This window comes from Chlorocebus sabaeus, chromosome 21, assembly GCF_047675955.1.
Source record: "Chlorocebus sabaeus isolate Y175 chromosome 21, mChlSab1.0.hap1, whole genome shotgun sequence".
In the NCBI taxonomy this organism is placed as follows: Eukaryota; Metazoa; Chordata; class Mammalia; order Primates; family Cercopithecidae; genus Chlorocebus; species Chlorocebus sabaeus.
In genome coordinates this window covers 72,774,093-72,800,586 of record NC_132924.1, presented here as the reverse complement: position 1 = coordinate 72,800,586, position 26,494 = coordinate 72,774,093, and the positions used below count along the sequence as shown (strand labels likewise).

The window sequence follows — 26,494 nt, the reverse complement described above, 5'->3', positions numbered from 1 at the left end:
GTGATTATGTTTCTGATGAAGTAAAATTTTAGAAGCTTTACAGAGGGGCCTATTTGCCTGTTCAGGCACTGGGCACTTACAGGAGTGCTGTTCACAATGTGATTCATGGCTAGTGCCTGTCCACAAGAGTGTGCACAAAGTGGATATAGAAATTAAACGTAAGCATTGGGTTTATAGCAATTGACAGAGTAATTTATGTGTTCACTCTGAGAGTTTTTAAAACATTAATTTATATTTTGTATGTCATTTAATTTTTTCTATTATTATTCTGGAATAGGTTGGAAACAAATGCAAATGAGTAAAACACAACACTGGTTCTTCATCACAGACAGCTTGAGAAGCACTTATTTAGAATACTTCAGGCTGTGAGGAGTAGGAATCCTCACCTTGAATTGACTTACATAAGTTTTTCCCCCTAAGCCTCATGTATGTTTCTGCATAATGGCCATTTTTCTGTTCCAATAACTTTGGTATTTACTTTCATTAGTTAGTCTATGTCTGTCTGCCAGATTTGCTAGATTGTTTTTTAGAAAGGTTCTATCGGTTTGCCTTCCTTGCAGCAGTTTTTGGAATGCCTTTTCTTAGCACTCTGGGCAGCCAAAATTTAGGAGTCTTGTATTTAAAAAATCTTTGCTAATTTGTTAGTAAATCATGTATCAGCTTATTTTGAATTTTCTGTTTTTAATGTAGCTGACCAGTTTTCCGTGTCAATTGATTATATTTTTATTTTTCTATGTGGTTTGTGGCACTTTATTCATTTACCACTTGGAATCTTCATGTTTTGATGATCTATTTGCTTGTTTATATGTACATATGTATTAACCCTTTGTCCACTAATACAAATGTTTAGTAAGTCACATTTTACTTAACTGCCATTAATGTTATGGTAATACTATGTTTTAAAAAGTGTTTAAATCTTCACCTGTTATTTCTTCCGTTGTGTTTAAATGTAGAACATCCTCTCTCAACAAAAGATTTAGCAAATATTGATGCTCTTTTAAAAGCAAGAGGAATTTCAAGGGAGTGAATTTTATCATTTGTTTCTGTGTTTATTTTTTAATCTGTCTGAAGCATGGAGTATGCATGGAGTAAGGATGTACATTATTTTATTTCTCTTCAGGTGGCTATCTAATTATCACCAGTGTGACTGGATTAATCATATCTTTTCTGACTGATTTATCTTGCCACATTTATCGTGTAATAAGTTCAGATTTGGGAATTTTTCCCCTATGGATCTGCCGTCATAGTAGACTGTTTCTACATATTGTAGGCTTTCAATATCTGATAAAAAATCCCTGTGCTCCCAGTCTTTTTCAAAATGCTCCTTATTACTTTTACTTGTTTTTTCCTCATGAAAGTTTGTATCATTTTTAGTAGTATTCTGGTTTATGTTTGAGAACTAAGATGAAGAAACTTACGGTTTTTGTTTTGATTCTGAAAAATGTTGATATATATGTGGCAAAATGTTACTAGCTACCATTTGAAATGAATGTATACTTCTAATATAGTATATTTCTCTTCTCATTTCACTTATCTCACATTTCTGTATCTCTTGACAAGTTCTCTTGTCAGTACAAAGAACACTTAAATGTCAGTATTTCTCCATTTTACCAATTTGAAAAAATATACATGTATAAGATTTGTAAATATGTATATTTATATATTTATTGATAATTTCCCGTCTTAATGAAACTCCTAATTCATGCTAAATTCACTGCAGTTTAGTTAAAAATTTATCTCTGACATAGTTAAAATTAACTTTATTTTAGGCTTTTTCCTCCTTTTAAGTTAATTTTAACTATATGTCAGAGATAAATTTATGGGGAAAAAAGAAAAATGACTTCCCATTTCATTTCCTCAAGTCAGTTTTACCTTGATTATATTTGTGCTTTTAGAAAAAAATGTATTTTACATCTATGTATTCCTTAAAGCAACTCTTTAACATCTGATCAAGTCAGTTTCATCCCTGGGATGCAAGGCTGGTTTAACATACGCACATCAATGTAATCCATCACATAAACAGAACCAAAGACAAAAACCACATGATTATCTCAATAGATGAAGGAAAGGCCTTCAATAAAATTCAATACCCCTTCATGCTAGAAACGCTCAATAACACTCCATTACCATATTATTTAGCCTCTGTTTTAGAAGGGCTTGCTGATCTTTTTAAATGTAAATTCTTAATCTTATGCATAAATTCTACCTGCTGTATTACAATGAATAGTCATACCACCTTTGCTTTAAAACCTCAGTCTCTCATTCCCCTTCCCTTTTTTGTTTTTCAGGTGGCTTTATTAAAAAAAAAAAAAAAAAAAAAAAAAAAATCCTGTAATTGAGATGAACTCTGATATCTTTTGCTCTAAGAATGCTCCTTTTTCTGCTCTGTGCCTAAACATGAACTCTGTTCTTTGTTACCTTGTAATTATGTCAGACTACAGCCATCATGCTCCCTCAAAGTCTTCTCCTCCTATCCTAGGCAGACTTTTCTGAATTTTCATAAAGTGGGTGATAGCTTTAAATAAAACATGTAATCACTAAAGAAGTACAGCATGCTAGATATCCCTGATCACTGCTTGGAATGAGGACTTACTATTTGTCTCTTGACAAAATAGTGCTTCATAGCTCCTTTCTGAGTTCTCAGAGGACACAGTTATATGAACTGGAATTTACCTTCTCTAAATCATCTTATTTTTATTTAGCTTTTAGTAATTTGAAAATATTTTAGCTTTGCTACATCAGAGGAATTTTTCTGTCAAATAATTGCCTGTCAAATAATGTTTCTTTTTCTTCACCACCACAAAGACTTCCTGTAAACTGCTTTATTAACCTGTAACCCTCCTTACCAAACTCCAGTCTTCTCTTAAGTAATCTCTATTCTTTTTGTACTCCGCATCACACTGTTTTGGTACACTCACATTTATATTTATAAATGTTAAGTAATTTTCCTTCTCATAAATTTTGCAGAGACCTCATTCCATCGCAAGATAAAATCATTGTCATCATTCTGTGTTTTTAAAATGTATCCTGTTTTAGATATAGCCACTTATGAACTGTTGACTCCCTAATTTGTATGATTGGGTGACTAGCCATGGAACTTTAAGTAAGTTGCTTAAGCTCTTTGTGCCTTGGGTTCGTTTTATACAGAAGATTAGGTAGAATAATTTCAGCAGTGTTCTTCTGCTCAGATTTATTACCTGAAAGCTCATCTACAGACACACCTGAATGTCCTGGTAATGATGTGGAAGTGAATAATCCCAGTAAGTTTTTTTTAAAGAAAAGTTTTTTTTTTTAAAAGAAAAGAGGCTTGAAAAAATTATCTGAGCTTTACAACTTGATGTTATGAGATACATATAGATAGTAAAATGGTTACTCTAGTGGAGCAAGTTAACATATCCATTATCTCACATAGTTAAATTTTTTGGCGACAAGAGCAGTTAAAACCTATTTAACAAAAATCTCGAATACGGTACATTTTCGTTAGCTACAGTCCTCATATTGTACTTCAGTGTCCACTTCTCTAGACTTGGTCATCCTGCATATCTGCTACTTTGTATTCTTTGAATATGTCTATTTTCTCTTTCTCCTCCCTCCTCTCCTCCCCCATCCCACCCCACAGCCATAACTACTGGTTTGTCCTCTATCTTTGTATATTTGACCTTGACCTATTTTTGTTTCTGTGGATTTTTTTTTGAGAACTGGAGGACATTATGCTTAGTGAAATAAGCCAGACACCGAAAAATATTACATCATCTTACTTATATGTGGAATTATGAAAAAGAAACATTTTTTTTAATGCCACAGAGAGAATGCAATTTATAAATACAGCTTCCAAAGTTTCTTAAGGCTTTTCTTCAGGCCTGTCCCTGGAAAGTTTGAGAAGAATGTGATCTTGTAACCCATACTGGAGGGCATTAGTCCTTTTTTGTCAAAAAACGCTATTGAAATTGAATGAAGACGTCATAATGAAAGCTCATTTAAAAACCTACTTATACGGAAAGTACTTTACTAAAATAGGTTATGTTTGATGTAATTTAATAAATAAAAATGGTCAGATTCAGGAATTTCTCATGTATAGGTAATCGGATAATTGAATAATTGTTTACTGGAATTAGGCTAATGGTGCTAAGAATGACTTGAAACCATGTTATGTGAGGTTTATTAAGGATATTATGCACGTGTCACTTGCTTGCATGCATTTCTCTTGTGATTTGCTAAAAAGGGAAGCATATGCTTGAATAATATGTTCTCATGCTGAGAGACTTAATTATTTTTCATGATGGGTTCCAGCTGAAAAGAAAATGTTTCACAAATTGGCAACAGCATGAATTTATATTGTCAGCTAGTACACTCTGCTAGCCTGTGTCACCAAATGCTGCTTCTCTTCTATACCCCTTATAATAATGTGTGCCATCACTTTGTAAGCATCTGCTACAATACTTTGGAAGAATGCCCCTTGAGAGAAATTAGGAATTGTCCACCCAGTTAACTTAAAGCTACATATTTCAAGTTAAGGAGAATCTTGGTTAAGAAAGAAACTTCACATCTGGGTTTTTTGTTTGTTTATTGTTGTGTTTTTTAAAAATTGTGTTATTACTTGAAAACTGGAGTTATGTTATCCAGTAAGGTGGTATCTACTATCTGCATGTGGCTACTGAATCCTTAAAATGTATCTACTCTGAATTGAAATTGGCTGTTTGCATAAAATACACACCAGATTTTGTAATATGTATGAAAAAATATGAAATATAATTGTATGTTTATTACATATAAATGAATTGATATTTTTATACATAGGTTAAGTAATACTGTTAAAAATCATTTCACGTAGCTTTAAAAAAAGCTTTAAAAAAAGCTTTTACAAATGTAGCTATTAGAAAATTTAGATTGTATTAGTGGTGCACGTTATATTTCTCTTGGACCCCACACTGATTTAGAGTGGTTGATTACTTGTGGATCAGAATAACCAAATATGAGTAGCCTCAAATTTTAAGCAAAGTTTAATTAACTTTATATAGAGTATCTTTTCATTTAGAAATTTTTACATACTGTCTTCTATATATATCGTGAGTATTTCTACTCCAAAGCTGTGCTTATTTTGTTTTCTATGCCTGGATTAGCAAAACACCTGCTCCCAACTTCTGCCCCATTGATTTTAATGTGGCCATACTTAAAATCTCCTGAAAGTCTCAGACCATTGTATGAAACTAGTCTTCTGGTCTTGCCCACCCCACATTGATTTCTCCCTGCTCTGAACTTATTTTGCAACTATAAGGTATATCAGAAAGCAAACACTTAGTTCAATTCTATCTCTAATCTTTAAAAGTTGTGTTTCTTAGTTTAGAAAACATTTTGAGGAGAGAGGAAGAAGACATAGGTTCTTCTGTTTTCTCAAAAATGACCATCTTCAAGACACAAAAAAACTGTGAGTGGATAATTGGTTAATGTCCCCTTTATGAGCTGGAACCTTAGTTAATTCTTCCAGCTTCCTAGTGCCTTGACAGATACTACTGACACCACAAAACATAGACGTATGATGTATGATTAATGTCTTTTGGTCAACCCAATTTTTAAGTGGTGCCTTAGAGAAAGAAAAGTAATGACACGTTAATAAAAACAGAGGAAATTCACTATTGCCATTTTTTTTTTAACTCTTTAATTGTCTCCTTTGTACTTTTTATCTCAAACATATCCCTATTTACTTAAAAAAAAATGTCCTTTGAATGTTCAGGATGATGCACGCCAACTCTTTGTGCTAGCTGGAGCTGCTGAAGAAGGCTTTATGACTGCAGAACTTGCTGGAGTTATAAAGAGATTGTGGAAAGATAGTGGTGTACAAGCCTGTTTCAACAGATCCCGAGAGTACCAGCTTAATGATTCTGCAGCATAGTAAGTAATCATAACTTCAGAACTAAACTATCATGAATAATTACTTGCAAGTCAAATATACTTCCAAGTCAATTTTATTGCAGAATTCGCTGACACATTCTTGTACAACTTAGGATATTCAAGATGACAATATTTTAAAATTTTATCTGTCTTATGTGTGTTGTGTGTGTGTAGATAGCAGTGTTATTTCCTGTGTGTTCAATAGTGTCTCAAGAGACTCATGCTATGTAACTCTAATTGAAACATGCAAAATGGTACCTTTTCCAATATATTTTCAAGAAAGTAATTGGAAGTTTCCAGAATCCACTCTGAATTGGGGTGTGTAAGTTCACTTCGAGCTATCTTGAGAGTGTAACTGATTTGAGTTCTTTTCATTATGCTAGCAGTGCCTGAGAAGAGTTACTTGTTCAATGACAGGAACTTTAAGTAGGGATTTTTTTGAAAGAGTTCAGGATGACTCCAAGATATTTTTTCAGTAAGTAAAATAGCTCTGTATTTGAAAATTGTCAGTTGTGTGTGTGCCCTGTTGTATTTGACACAGTTTCCAGATACTTAAGTTCGGTTTTTTAGAAGAAAAATCTGCCCTAAATTTTCAGGTGGTGGCGCCAGAAAGTTTGCAAAACAAGTTGTGATAAAACCTAATCAGGGAAGCTGGGTGAGGTGGCTCATTGCTTGTAATCCCAGCACTTTGAGAGGTCAAGGTGGGCAGCTCTCTTGAGCCCAGGTGTTTGAGACCAGTCTGGGTAACTTAGCAAGACCCACCCCCACATCTCTACAAAAATACAAAAATTATCCAGTCATGATGGTACACACCTGTGGTCCCAGTTACTCAGTGGGGCTGAGACAGGATGATTGCTTGAACTCAAGAGCTTTGAATTTGCAGTGAGCCATGAACGTACCACTGCAGTCCAGCCTGTGGATGGAGTGAGGCCTTGTCTCAAAAAAATAAAAAATAAAAACCTGATCAGAGAGCTTTCTCTTTGGTGATCTCCATAGAACAACACCAAAAACAAAAAATAAACAAATTTATAATTTACCACACATACTCAAAAAGTCCTATATGATATATATTAGGCATTAATTGCTCTTAAAATCTATGTTGTGCATTTGTTTTACTTTCCAGGATTGTTCCATTTTCTTGACACAGCTGTTGGCTGTTGGGGACACAAGTAAGGATTAGATAGATGACAGATTTTGAAAGGTCTAGGTGAATGCATACACTTTGCCACAATGAATAAGTAAATGAGGTGTGGCTCCTGAAGAGCGAATTATATTATTTGTTCAGCATCAGCATAGGTACTATATGTTGTGTGATTTAGTGTGTTTAAGAAATAATATTGTATCGCCCACATCAATCTTTATAACCCTGTATTTCTTAATCTATATTTTTAACATTTTACACTTGTATTGATCTTATGTATTATTAGTGGTTTATACATGTATATATAACATAAACACATTGAATATGTAGCCCATCTCTCCAACTGGTATCATATCCTATACAAAGAAATATTCCTTGACCCACTGAGTTGGTCCTTGCTCTCCAGTTTTAGGTACTCCTAATGTACTTTTTCTTCAACTTTCCTTTTATTTTGAGGTTATTTTATTTCTGTTTATGTTGTGAATATTTGATTATTTTCTGTCTCTGCCATTACATTGTAAATTCAGTAATGTGTTTTTACCTAATGTATTCCCACAGCCTGACATAGTCAGCACTCAATATGATCTTGTTTAATAATGAATGAATTCATAAACCAGGCATCACAGAGGCTAGAAGACAAATTAGAAAAAATACTTATAGGAAGAACACAACTCTTAAACCGTATTTGCTTTGACACCACCAGCATCTGCAGAGATTTAAGTGGGAGTCACTATTACAAGAAGATTGCTTTGAGTGGAGCCCAGCAAAAGGAGCTATTTCAGTAATTAAGGAGTGCTACTTGGGAATGACAGATTGAAGTTCTCTTTCTCACTGTATGTGGGAACTTCCAGACCCCCTCAGTCTCTTGTCCAGTACTCTCTCCTGTGCACACTACTTGAAAATGAGTTAACAAAAACATAGTCTGGGCATTGGTGGCTCATGCTTTGTAATCCCAGCATTGGGGGAGGCTGAGGTGAGAGGATCACTTGAGCCCAGGAATTCCAGACCAGCCTGAGCAACATACTGAGACCTTGTCTCTGCAAAAAGTAAAAACAAAAAAATTAGCCAGGCATGGTGGCCCATCCCTTATAGTCCTCGCCTCTTGAGAGACTGAGTCAGGAGAATCACCCAAGCCCAGAAGGTTGAGGCTATAGTGAGCTATGACTGCGCAGCTGCATTTCAGCCTGGGTGACAGAGCAAGACTATATCTCAAAGAAAAAAAAATTTAAATTATAAAATGAAAAATATGTTGCTTTAGTTTTACATTATTTTATTCTAATAGTTGTGACCTTAAGATGGCACTAATGTGGCTGCTTTTTAGGAATGAAGAAAGTCATAGAAACATTTTTCCCCATAGTTATTAGAGGGAATCTTGATCTATGAGTTCTTGACTGGGGATGCTAAGATGCAGTCAAGTCGCCCATTAGGACTGACACCCCACCAATTCACACTTTAAATTTGTTTTTTTTTTGTTTGTTTTTTTTTTTGTTTGTTTTTTTTAAATTTATTTATTATTATTAAACTTTAAGTTGTAGGGTACATGTGCACAACGTGCAGGTTTGCTACATATGTATACTTGGGCACTTTAAATTTGTAATCATTTAGAACAATCAGAATTTTTCACAGTGCCTGCTTTTCTTCTTTGTCTTATTGAAATATTATTTTTAGAGATTTTTTTGAACTGTAGCAGTTTTTTGTTTTGTTTCTGTTTTTTGTTTTTGTTTTTGTTTTTTAGTTTTTTGAGATGGAGTCTGGCTCTTTCGCCAGACTGGAGTGCAGTGGCATGATCTTGGCTCACTGCAACCTTGGCCTCCCAGGTTCAGGCGATTGTCCTGCCTCAGCCTCTCGAGTAGCTGGGATTACAGGCACACACCACCACACCCAGCTAATTTTTGCATTTTTAGTAGAAACGGGGTTTTACCACGTTGATCAGGATGGTCTCGATCTCCTGACCTCGTGATCTGCCCACCTCGGCCTCCCAAAGTGCTGGGATTACAGGCGCAAGCCACCGTGCCCGGCGAACTGTAACAGTTTTAAGCAAAGAAATGTGTGAGTAATCAAAGAATATTTTAAATAAGAGTAGCTCATTATTTTAAAGAGGCAGTAAAATCTTGCCATGGCTTGTTTCATTTGTTAAGTCAGATTTTCTTACAGTAAAGTAGAACATTTGGAATTAAAAGCACAGAGAAAGTACTGGAGTATTATCACCAATGTGATAAGATTCTCTTAACTTCAGTAAATACAATACACAGGTAACTCAGGCTGTCATCTCTCTATGTGTTCTAGTATAATTACCACATACATACACTTGACTGTCTAAAACATTTTTTATTTCTAAGTTATCAGTCACCTTATAGCTCTCATAATAAAAGCACTGCGGTGATGCTCTCTACATTCAGCTGACCTTAGGACTCATTGCAAACTCCTCGTTTAAGGCTTTGTATAGCTTACTAGTGGCTTTACTCTCCAAGAAAGAACATGCAACTGTTCTCATCTCCATACTAATTTACAGCTTCTCCTGGGGCAGTGTCATTCCTTTTCCTCCATCCCCGTTATTCTGTTTACACCCCTCACTATCCATGAATCCTTCTTTAATCACCTAGGTCCACATTAATCTCTCCATACCTATACTTTCTGTGAATTACTGACTATACCGTATAATTTGACACAAAATAACTTACTCTTTTACATTGCATGGTATGATACCACTACATTTTTATATGACAACATATGTAGCACCAGTGGCAGAGAGTATTACGTGAGTGACTAAAACATGTATTGATTTAGAGAGCAGTAAAGTGCAGCGTAGAGGAGTATGTGCTGTTTTCCTGTATGTAACATAAGACTGGTTGAAAAGAAACATCTCATTCAGCCTTTGGGCAGAGCTTTCATCACTACTTGCTCCAAAATTAAGACTTTAAAAATCTTCAATAAAAAAGAGTGATGTCTGGATCATAAACACAGTGCTATATCCAAAAAGTGTGATAAAGAATTCTAAGAAACAAACTCGTGACGTGTACTAGCTTTTTTTTTTTTAAAGTTATTCTTTTTCCTTTGAATTACTGATAACTGTCCCTCAGAAATAAAGAACGTATTTAAGAAATACTAAAAGAGCTTTGTGGTTGCAGAGGTGTAAACATTTTTATTTCCATGGGAGTTATATAAGAAGATACAAACTTAAACTCGTTTGTATCTTTACACAGAATTTTAAAAACTTTTAGTGATTTCAGATTATCGCTTATGTTGCCGTGTGTTTTAATTTTTGTTTTGGATGATCTTTATTGGCTATATTTAACATGTTGTTTTGTTTAATTTTTTCAGCTATTTGAATGACTTGGACAGAATAGCTCAGCCAAATTACATCCCGACTCAACAAGATGTTCTCAGAACTAGAGTGAAAACTACAGGAATTGTTGAAACCCATTTTACTTTCAAAGATCTTCATTTTAAGTGAGTAGCTTTCTAATTTTAGATATAAAACACATTGTTTTAGAAATAAAAGGTATAATAAAAGTTGACAACATTTTTACAGTCGGAAATTACAATTGGAAAAAAACTTTCTTCAGATGATTGTACAAAATAATTTTTGGGTGAAGTCAAAAAAAGCATTCCTAAGTGGAATATTTTTATTTAAGAAAATCTATCCAGGCAAATTCCGTTTTGCCTGTAGTTTTTACGGTGATTCAAACAAAATAGTTTTTGGCTTTTATTTCTAAACAGAAAATTCTGCTCTAATATACTGTGTTTTCGGAAAGTGTTGCCATCTATTTTTAGGTAAAAAGAGAGCAAGTTTTACTGATAGTATAAATGCTTATTTATGGAAATATTAAGAGCACCTTTAACAATTTTTTCATGAACAGTTTTCTTCCTAGGGAACTTTCCGTCCCTGTGAAGGTAGTCCTTATGCACTATATCATGATAAGAAATACACATTTAAAGTGTACTGAATATTCGCTTACTGAAGTCTGAGCAGAAAAACACTGAATTGTAGTCTTTAGAAATGCAAGAGGTCTTGGAGTGGATGTTTTTCCAGTTCCCTCATTTTATGATGAACGAGGCTCAGGAAAGTTTAGTAAAACATCATATTCAAATTTACAGAACTACTTTTCTCTTTTTCCAGTAAATAACAGTTTCCAAGGTATGAGGAAAACTGTTGGACTTAAACACAACCGAATATGATGTTTTCATTTGCAGAGTCTTGTTTTATTATACAGCCTTCCTAGTCAGTTACTTTCATCTGTTTCCCTTCCAGGTCATCTGCTAGTCGTTACCATGACTTACTTCTTCTAAAATGCTCCACTTACTCATTTCATTGTTCACTCAAACAAAATTGCCTTTGAGTCTGTACTGTTATTCATCATTTCTATTAAAGTAATAGTAAAATCATGAAAAGAGAAAGTATGTAGCCTATGTAAAGATATATACATTAATAAGATAACATCACAGGATATTCTACTGAAACAAAACTTCTGTATTGTCATGGACATCTAAGACCACTGTAGTGTTACTTGATGTTAAAAAATACTCATTAAAAAATACAGATGTTCCTTTTTTCCTTCTTAGTATTTTTTATTTCAGTACATTGAAGCTAAATAAAGAGGCAGAAGTTCTTTTTTTAAAATCTGCTAGTTTCTTATAATTCACATTCGTTTATAATGTCACATGTCCCAAGTGCCAGTTGAGTGTTCAGCTGAAGGAACACTAAACAAAAGCTGTTGAATAGCTTTGGGAGGCCCTTCTGAAGTCAATGACTAATTTATATAACTATAATAGAGTCACATTATTCACACAGTATTAAAACCTATGCATGTCCTACACCACATATTCACTAGTAAATATTCCTGGAAATGAAAATAATAAAAATGCTAGAATTAAGTGAGTTGTAGACTTATAGGGATTTTATTGTTGTTGTTCTTACAGATAGGGATATTTTTGTTTGTTTTTAACCCAGCAAGGTTAAGATTGATTTTAAGATTGCCACTGTAGTCATGGGCATCAAGTAGATATCATCTCACAGCTGCAGAGCTTTATAGATATGTTGACCCAAATTGAGCACACTACAGTTAACTTGTCACTGCAGGAGATTGGATTAGAAAAGATGTTTATGATCTGTTTTTTTAAGGAAAATTTTAATATTTCATGTTTTTCTAAATTTCAACTTTTAAATACAGTGAAGGGTTAGATAAATCATTTGTTACCAGTTTGTGATTTTTTTTTAAGATTATGTTTAGTGGAGGTTTTTGGTGTCTTTGTAGAAATTCAAACTTTACAAGACTGTGTATGTATCTCCTTAACTTTTATCCAACTCCATCCCCACAATACCAAAAAGAATTTTTTAAAAGATTACACAAGCAAAAGAACAATAAACTTAGATTATTCTGTTTGCCAGAAAGTAATTTGTCTGCATTTGGTCTGCAAATGGAGTGTCCCATATCGTTGTTGAAATTATTTTGTCTTTTTTATTTTCACTAAAAATTATATGATTCAACATAATCATTCTAAATAAATCTTTACTGTGAATTACGGATTAGGCTTTGCTTCATCTAACTTTATTGCTCTGAAATGGTCATGATAATGAAGCAGAATTTCTAAAATCATCTTGGAAAAAAGGTTCCTAGTGAGAGAAAAAATAGTTACCGGTTCATCTCATAAAGAAATCTCACTGTAGAAGTAGTGAGCACTGTTAAATTATATGCAACAATACTTCTGATTGCTTCCATAAATGTTTTATATTTAATACATTTGTTGCTATCACTTGTCACTGATTTACAGGTGGTTCATGTAATTGAATTTTCCAGAAAACTAAAACTTTATTTCAATTTTCATGGCTACTTCTCCCCAAGAAACAAACATTGACCTGCTTTCTTAAACAAAGATATAGGTCATAATTAATTTATCTGGCAATATTAAAGCACAGATTGCCAGATAAATATAATTTAATTATATATTTTATATATAATTTATAATTAAATTTAATTATATAAATAAATGTTATATTTAATTTATAATTAAATATAATTTATCTGGCAGTCTGTGCTTTAATACATGCTATGGTTTTGCATAGGTTTTTTTTTTTTTTTTCATTTTCATTCTTTTCTTAAAAAAAGCCCTCAGTGGACATTTTATGCTGCTGTCATTATCTCTTACTGAAATTGTTTAACTTCTTTTAGTCTGCTTATTACTATTTCCATAATATTAAATAAACAAACTGAGTACTCTGATTTCAAATTATCAGGTATGTCTGATCTGAAGAATATCATCATTTTATCTTAAAACTAAGAAGTGATTTTAATGACAAGGAAGTTCGCTATTAGATTGGGACTTAGAATTTTTTTTTTAACCTAGTATACTTTAGATTCTGATTTTGGTTTTTGTTCACCTTGTTTTAAAGATTGTGTTCTAAAGCAAACTTAAATTATGTTCAGCTAATGGCTTATAGTAGTTCCCCCTTATTCGAGGGGATATGTTCCAAGACCCCCCATGTATGCTTGAAACTGCTAATAGTACTGAACCTTGTATACACCATGTTTCTTCGTAGGCATACATGCCTATGATAAAGTTTATAAATTCAGCACAGTGAGAGACTAACAACTAATAATAACATAGAACAATCATGACAACATACTATAATTAAAAGATATGTGAATGTGGTCTCACTTTCTCAAAATACTGTAGTATTTTTGGACCTTGGTTGACCACAGGTAACTGAAACTGCAGAGAGTGAAACTAGGAATAAGGGGGAACTACTGTATTTCTAACCAATATTGTCTGAGGAGAAAATGTGTGGAGTTGGAGTTAGCAAGTGAAGATTCTAGACCTCGGTTCCCCTAATAAGTAGTTGGGTAAACTTGGTTAAGTTTCTTAACATTCTATTACAGTTTTGCCCTGTTAGAGGCTTAAAAATAAAATGAGTTATTATCTATGAAAAATGTTGTAAAAGTGAGAACTCTATAAATAGTAATAAGTGGCAGAGGCAAATATTAAATCAGTTATTTGGTACTTAAGGCAGTCTGACTATATAAAATTCACTTTTCATCTTGTTTAGGTGCACTCTTAAACATTTATTTCAGGTTTTCACTTCCCTCCTAGGTTTTTCAAACCTGTCATTTCAGCATCCAGCAAATACTGGGATTGAGTAAAGTTGACTCTCACCATTATCCTTCCACGAGGTTCATTTATCGTACTCCATTTAGGCTTCTTGGTTGAGGTTGATGTATTTAGTTGCTGTTTTTATTCAGTGACTTAAAGATAAACACAGGTTTGTCAGGAACCTCAGATAAACTTTGTCTTATTTTGAATTTTGAATTCTGTTAAATTACTATCATTGCTAGCATATGGTTTCAACTTTGCTTTTTATAGGTTAAATGAGCCTCAGATGAATGAGAGCAGAAATACATTTAGAATAATTCTACTGGGAACTCTTGAGTGTGGTCATCACTGAGATATGCTATCTTTTCAGTAAAGTTATTTTCAAATTGTGTTCCTGGGCATTTTTGCAAATGGTAACCCAATTTAAATCATTTTGATTTACTATCATTTATTTTGTTCTTGTTTGATCTTTATTACCCAGCTATGCGTTTTACATCTTAACTCTTTAATTTATTTTGTGATAGAAACATTTTATTATATAGCTTACCTGAATTTAATGAACAATGGTACCAGCTAAGCCAAAAGAATGAAGCTGCTTAAATGATCATAAAAGTAACAATACTAGTTGATGTACTCAGATTTGGTTTATAGGCCAGTACTGCTCTGTAGGGAAAATTCTTTTTGCCTGGGAATTAAATAGGGACTATTTTAATTAGTGCACCATCTAGATAAATGGAGCCTTTAAAAATGTACCAGTTTGCATAGTGTTTTCATTATATAAGTGGTTATTTCTAGGTTGTATAATGTAGTCTATGCAAATTTTAACTTTTGCTTAACTTTAGAAAATCTTAGAAGAGGAATAGACTATTGTCTTTATATTGTTTGATTTTGCTACTACTTTGTTCAGTAACCTACAGTGGTTCACTATTGTATATTATATAAAAATTGAGTTTTTTTCCATTCTAAATTTTGAGGCCATTCAGTAGGATCACTCATGTCATAGTTCAGTTCTCTTATTTTGTAATGTATCCTGATTTTACTTTTTATGCAAACGTATTTTACCCTATCGGAATTTTATTTGCTTGCCCTACATTTTCTTACCTGAAATGGCTTCTTCTTTACATCAAAGCCTTGCTTATTACTTCTGAGCTAAAACGACATGTTTTAGTAGGAGGAGGGGTCTCTGTTCTCTGCCTTCGATGTCCGTGACTGTGGCAAATGGAATATTTACTCTTTGATCTCTGCATTCCCCAGTTGCTTCATGTGACTTCTCAGTGTTTACACACAGTGCAGTCCATTCATTTGTTTGCTTTAATGTTCTAAGTGTTCTCCCGTGTGTTAATGTCTTGTTTTTTGAGGGTATTTTTGTTTTTCCTTTTGTTTTAGAGATACCCTCCCTTCAATCAAAACTTTTAAAAACTAGCAGATTTTTTCCCCTTTTGAGAAGTCCAGTTTGTGACATTATTTTCCTCACATAAAGTCCTTCTCTCCTTCCTTTTCATCACACATTTCCACAACTATTCAGAGGTTTTTGTTAGCGTTAAAGAACTTCTCAGAACTTCTTGAACGTTTAATATGATGTTAACTCGTTTCTCCTCTTAACAGAATGTTTGATGTGGGAGGTCAGAGATCTGAGCGGAAGAAGTGGATTCATTGCTTCGAAGGAGTGACGGCAATCATCTTCTGTGTAGCACTGAGTGACTACGACCTGGTTCTAGCTGAAGATGAAGAAATGGCAAGTAGAACTACTTTAAGAGTTGAGCTTGAAACATGAAGAGCTGAAGGTGTTGCCAAGAATTTTTCTGAGAAAAATTCTTAAATTCTTTCTAATGTCTATAACAATTTGAAAGTACAGGGTCTTTCCTCTAACTTTTCTATTTGCCTAATACAAGAGAAATATACTAGAGAGGCACAGGTGGATCTTGAGGAAAAGGAAAGCATGGAGAGTCAATCTCACCTCAAGCCTGTAAGCTTAACTGTGCATTTCTATATCTGATATCAACATAGCACATGGAAATATATTTACATAGTAGTTCAAGATCCCTTTTCTTTTCTTAATTTGTTACTTCTATTAGTTTAGTAAATCCTTTTTTTTTTTTTTTTTTTTTTAAGACGGAGTCTCGCTGTGTTGCCGGGATGGAGTGCAGTGGCACGATCTCGGCTCACTGCAACCTCCACCTCCCGGTTTGAAGCCAGTTCTCCTGCCCCAGCCTCCTAAGTAGCTGGAATTACAGGCACGTGCCATCACACCCAGCTGGTTTTTTTATTTTTAGTAGAGATGGGGTTTCGCCACATTGGCCAGGCTGGTCACAAACTCCTGACCTCAGGTGATCTACCCACCTCAGCCTCCCAAAGTGCTGGGATTACAGGCCTGAGCCACCACACTCGGCCAGTAAATCTTTAATATATGTTATACTTTGTTGCTGCCCTGTAATTTTCAGATAGGTTTCAATGTACCATTAATATGGGGGAAGTGTTTTTAAATAGAAATGTAAAACTTTGTCATTTTAAGTTAACTTTATTACAAAGTGGGGAAAAAGGAGTAGAAATGTCAGTTTTGTACAGTTGACCCTTGAACAACAGGGGTTTAAGCTGCATGGGTCCACATACATGAGAATTTTTTTCAACCAAGCACATTCATGGGATGCAAAACCTGAGTATGCAGAAAGTCAACTTTTCCTGTACGTGCGTTCCACAGAACCGCCTGCTGGACTTGAGTATATGCAGATTTTGGTACCCTTGGGGGTCTTTGTACTAATCCCCTCTGAATATACCAAGAGACGATTATATCTTTAAAATCAAGTATATGAAATTATAGTGCAATGCAACACCACATGTTCGTTTCTCTCATTTCAGCACTACAAAATGTATCAGTGCCCTCTTTGATGAGCACAGATCCTAGAAGTTCCAGAAACAGGAATTGGAAGTGTTCTTCCAGTATTTATATTTATTGTAATATTTAGAGTAATGGGCTAATTGGGTCTTAGCTTGTTCAATTTAATTTTATTAATCTTTAAAAACCTCTGTTTATCTTTTAATGGAAACTTAGATGAAATGAACTCTATGACGATGTCATTTCTTTTCACATGTTCACATTTCACATCGTAGATTATACTGTCCTGTAGCAGGATGTTCTCTGGCATAGAGCATGACATATAGTGGGCACTTAGCACGTAAAAGTTGAATGCAGAAAGTGATGAAAGATGGTTAGACACTTCTCTCACCTAAAGTGAAAGTGTGTTCTGAAATGACAGAAATGTATTTTTATGATATGTTATGTATTTTTCAGTGACTAAACTCTGTTTTATTACAACACCTATTATTTTTTGAAATACTCCTTAAAAGTCCTTGCTGTTAGTGACCATTGGTTTTCTTTTTTTCTGTTATAGAATCGAATGCATGAAAGCATGAAGTTGTTTGACAGCATATGTAACAACAAGTGGTTTACAGATACATCCATTATACTTTTTCTAAACAAGAAGGATCTCTTTGAAGAAAAAATCAAGAAGAGCCCTCTCACTATATGCTATCCAGAATATGCAGGTATTTTACTTTTCTGGGAATAACTTGTCAAGTTACATATTTCTAATTGAAACTTCCCCTAAGGCAAGAATTCAGTTGTTAATTTAAATCTCTTGGCTTAGTGATTCTTAGACCTTTAAGGGATATTATTTATCAAACTGCAGTTGAGCACAAAAATTTCCTTAAGATGTGGAGGAAATTACTGAAAATAATGTATTCATTTTATGGAAAACCTGTTAGATAATGTTTAGTGATGACTCCAAGTTAAAATACTGTTTTTAAACCAAGTTAACAGATTTCCTATCAGTACTGTGTGATGTACAATAAATAAGACATGTCTCTGCCCACCATCTAATCTCAAAGACAGACATACTTAAACAACAAGCAATAGCAGTGCATCCTACTGCTAAAAAGGAACATGAACGTTATTGTAAGGGGGAAAATGAAGATGGGATCATTGAGGCGGCTAACTCTTCCAGAAGGGCAGGGAAGGTTTCACAAGAAGCCTAAACTTTGGTAATGAGACAGTTAATAGTGCTTTGATTTTACTACAATGGAAAATTCCATGGAGTGAGAAAAGTAGACCTGAAGTACAGTCCTGACTTTTCCATAATTAGCTCTTTGATCTTGAACAAGGCAGTTAGTTCACCTAGGTCTCAGTATTCCATCTGTGAAGTCAGGAGTTGGGCTAAAACATTAGTTTTAGTTTAGTTTAGTTCCTTGGAGCACCTCCTGGGTTGCTGTTGAAGGTGGAGATGAGAGAGGGAACAGAACTAATTACTGCCCCCCGCACCCGCCACCTTACAACTTTTTCATTAAAGCAGAGTAACTCAGCTTTCATCTGGTTTACATATCAAGTAAGGTTTTATTTTAGTGAAAAGCATTCAATATGCCTTAAAAAACAGGAGTTTGACTACCACTGGTTTATGTAATCTCCAAATCTAGTTTGAAGAGTTTAGTTATTTACCGTCACTCCACTCTTCCTGTTTTTTTTAAAAAAGTCTCAAGGATTTGTTTTTTTATAAACAAAGTTTTCCTGAGTCTTGTGTTGAGTAAATTGTATGATGAGTATTCACTGCCATTTTACAGGAAATGTTAAGACAACCCTGTGATGTCAGTGCTCGGGTATCCCTACCCATACAAATGAGAATAGTGAGGCTTAATGAAGCCAGAGTCCAGTTCCAGACCCAAATCCATTGTCCTCCTGCTCCTCGACCATTAACGGCTAGGCTACATTTAATTAAACATTCAGTGAAACCAAAAGGGGAGGGTTCTTTGGTAAATATAATCATGTTAATTGTTATAGCTCTTTTTGCATACTGTGAAATTATACTTCAGTTCAAACTAATTTCACACAGTTACTTTAAAACTTTGCTTTCTTTTTGGAAGTCATAGTCCTGAATCACCGTGTTCAGGAACATTTTTTTTGTGCTTATTAGAAATAAGTTATCCAGAGTCAAGTTGGCTTATTTTTTCCCTTATTTGAATATATTTTTTAGTTTATTTTTATCATATTCTATGATGTAGCCATTTTGTATTAATTCATAGTACCAGAGTCCCCAAATGAATCCATAAATATTGTATACCTACAGGGATTTCAGAACAACTAAGAATATACTTGTTAGCTCTTTCCTTGCCAAGTAGACAGTGTGTTTAGGAATTTTTGCTTGTGTTTTGCTTAATAATCCCTGACTTCAGAATCTTTGCACAAAAAGAATATTACATAATTCTTTCACATCTCCAGAGTTAAGATTATTATTTAAGATCTCCATGGCATGCCCTAAGTATTGATTCAGTTGCTTCTTGCTTCAGCCGCAACTCTCAGTTTCCTATGGCTGTGGAAGAACCCTGTGTAGCCCCTGAGCAACTTACTTGATTTATCTCCTGTCTGTCTGCTCATGTGTCATCCTTCTCCTCCTCTTCTTTTTACTGTATGTTGCCACTTCACCAGTTTCATCTGCAGTCATGTCATCTTAGCTCTCTATCCTTTCATAGTCATAGCTATTCTCAATAGGTTAAATTTTACGGTCAGCCCTGATTTGTCTCTAGAGCCTTAGATTTGCATTACCAACTGCTTGAACATACATGTTTTTTTGTTGTTTGGTTGGTTGGTTGGTTGATTTTTTAGCACCCGAAGCTCAAACAGAACTCTTCTTGTTTAAACGCAGTTCTCTTCTCTTTCCTTTTTGATTGTGTCATCAGCCTCCCAGTTCTTCATTTTTGAACCTGGTTATCACCTGCGCTTACCTTTGTTCAGGACAATTCTGTCTCACATAAAAAAAAAAAAAAATACCGTATTTGCTCTTGTGTCCCTGCTTTGCCATTCTTTTCTTAAGACTTAGAATGAAGAATGTTCATTCATATGTGTTGTACTTTGAGGGTAATCTAGCTAGCTGCCTGGGATATATAGAGCAAATTGAGCTAGGCACTCAATGTAAGCTGTTTGGCTGAAACATATTTTAATTTAGCGGTTGCATTAGCTTCTGTGGGCCAACAAGATGCTGTTAATTGCTTTAAAATTTTGGAGAATGAAACTTACGATTTAATAAAATTTGATTTTTTAAAATATGTGATTTCTAGTGATATAAAATAGTTAAAATGTAAACTTAAAGACGATAACTTTATTACCTTTTTATCCCTAATAAAAATCTCATAATCTGTGTCATAGCACATTACACAACATTCCTATAGGCATTTGTCACATTGTATTATACTGGATTCTGTAAGATATAAAAGGAGTATGGGGCTGGTGGGGTGTGATGTTTACTCTTGAGGAGTTCACATTCTAGTTTAGGAGACAACACTGAAAAAGAATTGAAGACTATAAAGCAGTATAACAAAAACTGAAATAGGTATTTCTAGGAGGAGACAGAAGTTTTTAAGTGATAGAGAACCCAGCTAGATTTGATTAATTAGGAAAAGTTAGATGGAGTGCCAGTTTTGAGCAAATGTGAAGGCAGGCAGAGATCTCAGCCGGTGAAGTAGAATGAAGAGGAAGTACTGCAGTACCACAGGTGGCAGTTTGCATGTTGGGTCCTCATGACATGGACCTGGGTCGAGTGCCAGTGTGGAGGAGAGGATCTCAGAATGATGGCACTGCGAGCAGGCTGGATAGTAGAAGACCTTGAAAGCCTGGCAGATAATTTTGGATGATTACTACAGAAGAGGGGTCTAAACAATTTTTTTCCAAATGAAATTTGAATGTTTTTCAATTTTTTTATTGAAGCATTACATATAACATTACATTGTATACATTATGTATATTATGTACATACATACATACGTACACACACACCCTCAGCATAAGTGCATTTTTAAAGGTGAACATACCAGTATCCACCACTCAGGTCAAGAAACCAAACAGCTTCAGGACCCCAGAAAGTCCCATCATGCTTCCTCCCAGTCTTAACCAATCAAAACCTCCCCACAACACACACGTACACACTCACACCCCATACACAGAGTAATCACTGATTACTCACTGATAATCACTGAAGACCTTAATAAAAGAACGGACACAAAGGAAATATATACCCACTTCACATGTGCCACAGATACCATTAATTGGTGAGACTTTTGTCCTCACCAATTCATTTTTCAAACAGTGTTGTATCATACAGTATATGATCTCTTTGCATCTAGCTGCTTTTGCTCAATAGTTCACTTATGAGATTAATTCATGTTATTGAGTATAGCAGTAGTACTTTCATTCTCACTTCTTCTGTGTCTTCAGTGATACACAGTTCTGTCAAGTGTATATCTAGAAACTGAATTGCGGGGTCAGAGTGTGTGTGTGATTCTCTTTAGATATTGCCAAACAATTTCTGGAGTGTTTGTACTCAGAGGGAGTCTTTTTTAGTCAGTAACCTGAAAGCTGGAGTGTGTCATTCACTTTTTTTGTAACCTCATACTCCTAAACATCATTGTAGACCTTGGTACAATTTTTGAATAAAGAAAAATGAGTGAAGAATGCTAATTAATGTATATATAGAAAAGGGAGGAAAAAATACTGATCAGCATTCAGCCAACATTTTTTGATCCACCGTTGAGCCAGAACTGAAATAGCATGCCGTCATCAAGCATCTGAGTTGGGGTGTAGAGGACAGAGGATAAGAGGATAAAAGATCTGGCATTTGGAGATTGAGGCAGGAACAAAGATCATGATGAACACGGAATGCCATGTAGAGGAAATTTTTTGTTTAATTTTAGGGATAACTTACAGTCATTAAAGGTAATTAACATGGAGTGTTTTTCATTTAGAAGAAATAGTGTCTCCCATTCTAGAAGGGAAAGCACAGTTAAGGAATCCATGAATGAAGCTGTATGAAACTGACTTCAGTTTTGTATGTATGAAACTGACTTCAGTATTTTAAGCAGTTATTTTAACTTTCTGCATTATATTTCTTTCCTTTTTCCATCTCAGGATCAAACACATATGAAGAGGCAGCTGCATATATTCAGTGTCAGTTTGAAGACCTCAATAAAAGAAAGGACACAAAGGAAATATACACCCACTTCACATGTGCCACAGATACTAAGAATGTGCAGTTTGTTTTTGATGCTGTAACAGATGTCATCATAAAAAATAATCTAAAAGATTGTGGTCTCTTCTAAGTTTTGCAGTTAATGGTAAAATGCATTTTGACACCAAATGAGTACTTATATATGGATCTCTGTAGACTAGAGTCTTGCAGCAACACAGAATGTAATATAAGGCAAATGCATCTGGGACCTGACCAAAGTTGTTCTGTTTTGTTTTTTTAACTGAAAGTAACAGAAGGACCTTTCTTAAATGTGACAGATGGTCCTGCAGTGTGAAACTGAAGGACAGTGTTAAAGCTGGGCTCTAGTATATTGATGATTTCTGCATAAGTGTAAATATGCAAATGTATGTATACATGTATTTATGACTTTAGTTTTTGACATTATTTTTAGGTTTTTAGAGTGGCAACTTAGGATTATAGGGTGATGGCTTTGGAAATAACATAAATAATACCTTGTACTGAATGACAGACTATTACTATGTTTGCCAGTTTTAAACAGCTTTATTTATGTTCATGTCCTGTAAATTTTTAAGTACAGTAATTAATATTAGGAAACATAACCCTTATCTTGATTATATGTATACTTGTATTAATAAAAATGTTATTTGTACAAACATTGCACAGACTATTTTAATAACATGATTTGTTCTTTAAATTTTATGTGTTTTATCGAAATGTTCTTAAGATGAATACACCTGCCTTTGGATCAATTATTTAAACATTGTATGCATTTTGATTTTTCCTACTTTAAGAAAATAAAATAATTTAATTTTACATTAGATTCCACATTAGATTTGGTTTGAAAAACTAAAATTTCAGATTTTTGAGGATATACTGTCTTAGACTTATTGTAAACACTTAGTTTTTATTCACTTGTTTTCACTCTGAATTTTAATATTTGGCTGATATTAATGCATTGCCTCAAAGGTGATGTCATCTTAATTTTTATACACTTTAAATAACTACATTTTTGTTCATAACTAAGTTTTGAGGGATCCTAAGAGCGTTTTTGTAGGTAAAAAAAAAACCTGTGGGCATAATGAATTTTGAGACATTCATTGGTGAGACTTTTGTGTATTTCCCTTGAGGCGTCTCTTGTACCTAGCATACATGATAGCTCCTCATTGGGAAGGTAACAAGAAGGATCTTTGAATACTCTATTGCTGATATAATACAAGATTTAAATTTATACATATAACTAGTTTCAAATGTGATTATCACATTATGTTAAAATTACTTTTTTCCCTTAGATGTTCAGATTTCTCCACTTGCTTGAGTTTATATTATTTCTTTTTCAATTATACTATTATTTCTGAGAATGAAATGGACAATTACACTTAGAAAATGAGTACTAGTATTTAATAAGTCAGTGATTATGCTCAAATAAGTGTTACATATCACTAGATACTGAGCTTTGATAGAATAATTTTCTTTTGATTATTCATGATGTGTCATCTCTGACCTTGTTTCAGCAAAGTAAACAGCACTCCCTACCCCTCCCCCACTTTTTTACTCATCTTGGAAAAAGTTAGTCTTTCAGTACATGTTGCTGGTAAGTAGTTTCCAAGTTATATGTTGTCCCTGGGTTGAAGTATATTTGTTGAATTGTGTGTGTGTGCGTGTGTGTGTAACCATAAACTATATTCGTATCTGTTTCATTTGGAGGATTTTCTTCTTTGTAATGTAAAGAAATTCAAAGTTATCGAAGTTCCTTAAATGTGTTAGCTTAGATTCTTTATGTGCCTTTCATGAAAGATATGTTTTCTTTAATTTTACTGATGGACCTGTAATATCCACATTGTGAAGCTATGTATGAAATTCAACTATAATATGAATAAATTTGAATCATGAGAATTATGGGTTAAAAAGCCACAAAGAAGCACATATTGGTGACCATCATTAATGAAATCCTGAACTTTATTCTGTGTAATTGTGTTAATAAATCCTAATAAATTTAAATTTTTAAAATTTTACAAACCTATTGGCTAAGTACATTTTGGATTAGAATTTAAGTATCTTCTATCTTCATTTCTTCTTTTTCTGTGCTCTTTTTACAATTTCAGCTACTTCAGAAGCTCAAATTTTCCCTGCTCCAAGCTATGAGATGTGATGCCACTTGTGGAATTGCCTTCTTGATATCCCCTTCTGAGAATCCATTGCCTGCTTTAACTCATTATATTCAAAACTAAATTCATCATCGTTCTCCCCTTAAACCAGTTCTCATCCCTGACTTGGCCATTTTTTTCTACTAAGTACCATCATCATTTATTCCTTCAGTGGGGAACTTTTTAGCCATTTGGAACTTTTTTTTTTTTTTTTTAATTTAAGGTCTGGGATACATGTGCAGAACGTGCAGGTTTGTTACATAGGTATACATGTGCTGTGGTGGTTTGCTGCACCCATCAACCCATCATGTAGGTTTTAAGCCCTACATGCATTAGGTGGTACTGTTCTTATTCCTCATCTCCATTTCAGTTTACTGACAGTTCTACAAAGCCTTACATCTGTTTTTTGTTTGTTTTCCTTTCTATTCCTACTACTACCTATTCAAGTCTTTGCTAAACTTCCTCTTGAAATGACTTACTAATTAAATTCCCCACCTCCCATTTCTCTCTTCTTGAAAAACCTAGGTAGGTTGTCCTAATACAGAACTGTGGCCCTATCTCCTTCGGTGCCTTGATCTGCATTGACTCTGATTTAATAAAGTTAAATATGTTACCCTCCCATTTAATGCTCTTCATCACCTGAGGCCTCTTCACTACTTCTTATTCCTTTCTACACTGTATCCAAATAGTGTCCTGTGCATAGCCTGGGCTTTCCTCCAAGTACTGTATTACTACATGTGGTATGCTTAGAGCAGTGCCTAAGTGTTCATTTGTGTCTGTCAATGTTATTTTTATTAGGACTCGTAAAATGGCATGTAAAATTTATTGGCACTTTGAAATTTGTTTGTGATGTATCTTTTAGACTCCTCTGGCATCTGTTCTTCAGGGTGCCCTTTGGGGAACTACATGATTGTGATGGAGCTGCCAATCGCATTTCTCACTTCTCAGTCTGTAGGCTTAGACCTGACCAATCCGAGTCCTCCAGCATTGGACAAGTGAGCCAATCGTCATCCCAGTTGCCGTTTTTACAGTTTTAATACTAATGGTAACAGAAATAAAAATTTTCAAATATATATATAAAGAAAAAAGTCCCTAAAACGCTTGTGGTTTCTAAAATTCCCTTCATTCATTTCAGTACCCTTCTTAAGTCTACTTTTATGCCTAATCTAGTTTAATCAAATTCAGTTTGTTACTGAAAAAGTACTGATTAAAATCCATATGCTCTCATTTAATACTGACAGTAACGAGATAGATTTAAAAAGGCTCAAAGAGGTGAATTAACTTGAGCAAGACCAGATCAAGGTTTTAAACCTAGGGCTTCTGACTGTGTGTCTGTCAGAGGACCCCAAAGAGGCTACCTTATTTTCAGAAAATGTGTAAGTAGTGTTTCACCTATCCCCACTCTGCCCTTCTGAGTTCCTCTGAGCCATAATACTTTTTCAGATTTAAAAAAAGATATTAATGTCTTTCATCAGAGCTATTTTTTACTCCTTAGATTTGAAGCTACTTAGAGCACAAAGTTACCATTTTTTACATCATTTGTTGTTTGCAGAACTACCTTACCTAAATGAATTTGATACTGTAATCATTATTACAGATGGTAGCATCATTGTTTAGTGTGTTATGTTGGAAGTAGAAAGTGATGATGGAAATCATAGGCTCTGGCACCCAGTGTGGCTTCAAATCCTGGCTCAATTTCTTATTAACTGGGAAAATCTGGGCAAATAATTTAGTTTTGCTCTGCCTCCATTTATATCATCTGAAAAAAATAAGGATTAAATAATCCAACTATTAATTTTAATGGTGGTTGTCAGTATTAAGTTCACAGTACATGTTAAGTACCTAGAAGGGAGTGTGGAATGTATAAGTCCTCAATAAATTTTGCTGTTATTTGATTACAAAGAATAGTTTTAATGGGCCTTTAAAATCATAATCAGTGCTTAACAAATGGTTGTTGATACGAGCTTTGAATGAAATGCCTCAAAAACAAAACTCATAATTCATTTTCATAATTAAAACTAAGTGTCTCACATTGATATTGATACTGGAAAATGAGAAAACAATGCAATCTCTAATCAACTTGACACTTCTGTCATTTTAATGTAACCAATAATATGAGAGATTTGATATTTTAATATTAGGTTGGAAAATTTTCTTTTTCTTTTTCTTTTTTTTTTTTTTTTTTTTGAGACGGAGTCTCGCTC

General features: G+C 34.1%; 1 protein-coding gene across 2 annotated transcripts in view; it reads left to right on the top strand.

Moving 5' to 3' along the window:
• The window catches only part of GNAI1 (G protein subunit alpha i1), an 82,662-nt gene extending 58,500 nt beyond the window's left edge, over positions 1-24,162 (top strand). For both annotated transcript variants that reach the window (XM_007982374.3, XM_007982375.3), the window contains exons 4-8: positions 5,732-5,889; positions 10,352-10,480; positions 15,725-15,854; positions 17,509-17,662; positions 22,065-24,162. In XM_007982374.3, the coding sequence (XP_007980565.1) occupies positions 5,732-5,889; positions 10,352-10,480; positions 15,725-15,854; positions 17,509-17,662; positions 22,065-22,255 (762 nt within the window). In that variant the 3' untranslated portion in view covers positions 22,256-24,162. The remainder of the gene's footprint in view (positions 1-5,731; positions 5,890-10,351; positions 10,481-15,724; positions 15,855-17,508; positions 17,663-22,064) is intronic.
• Positions 24,163-26,494: the final 2,332 nt, after the last annotated feature.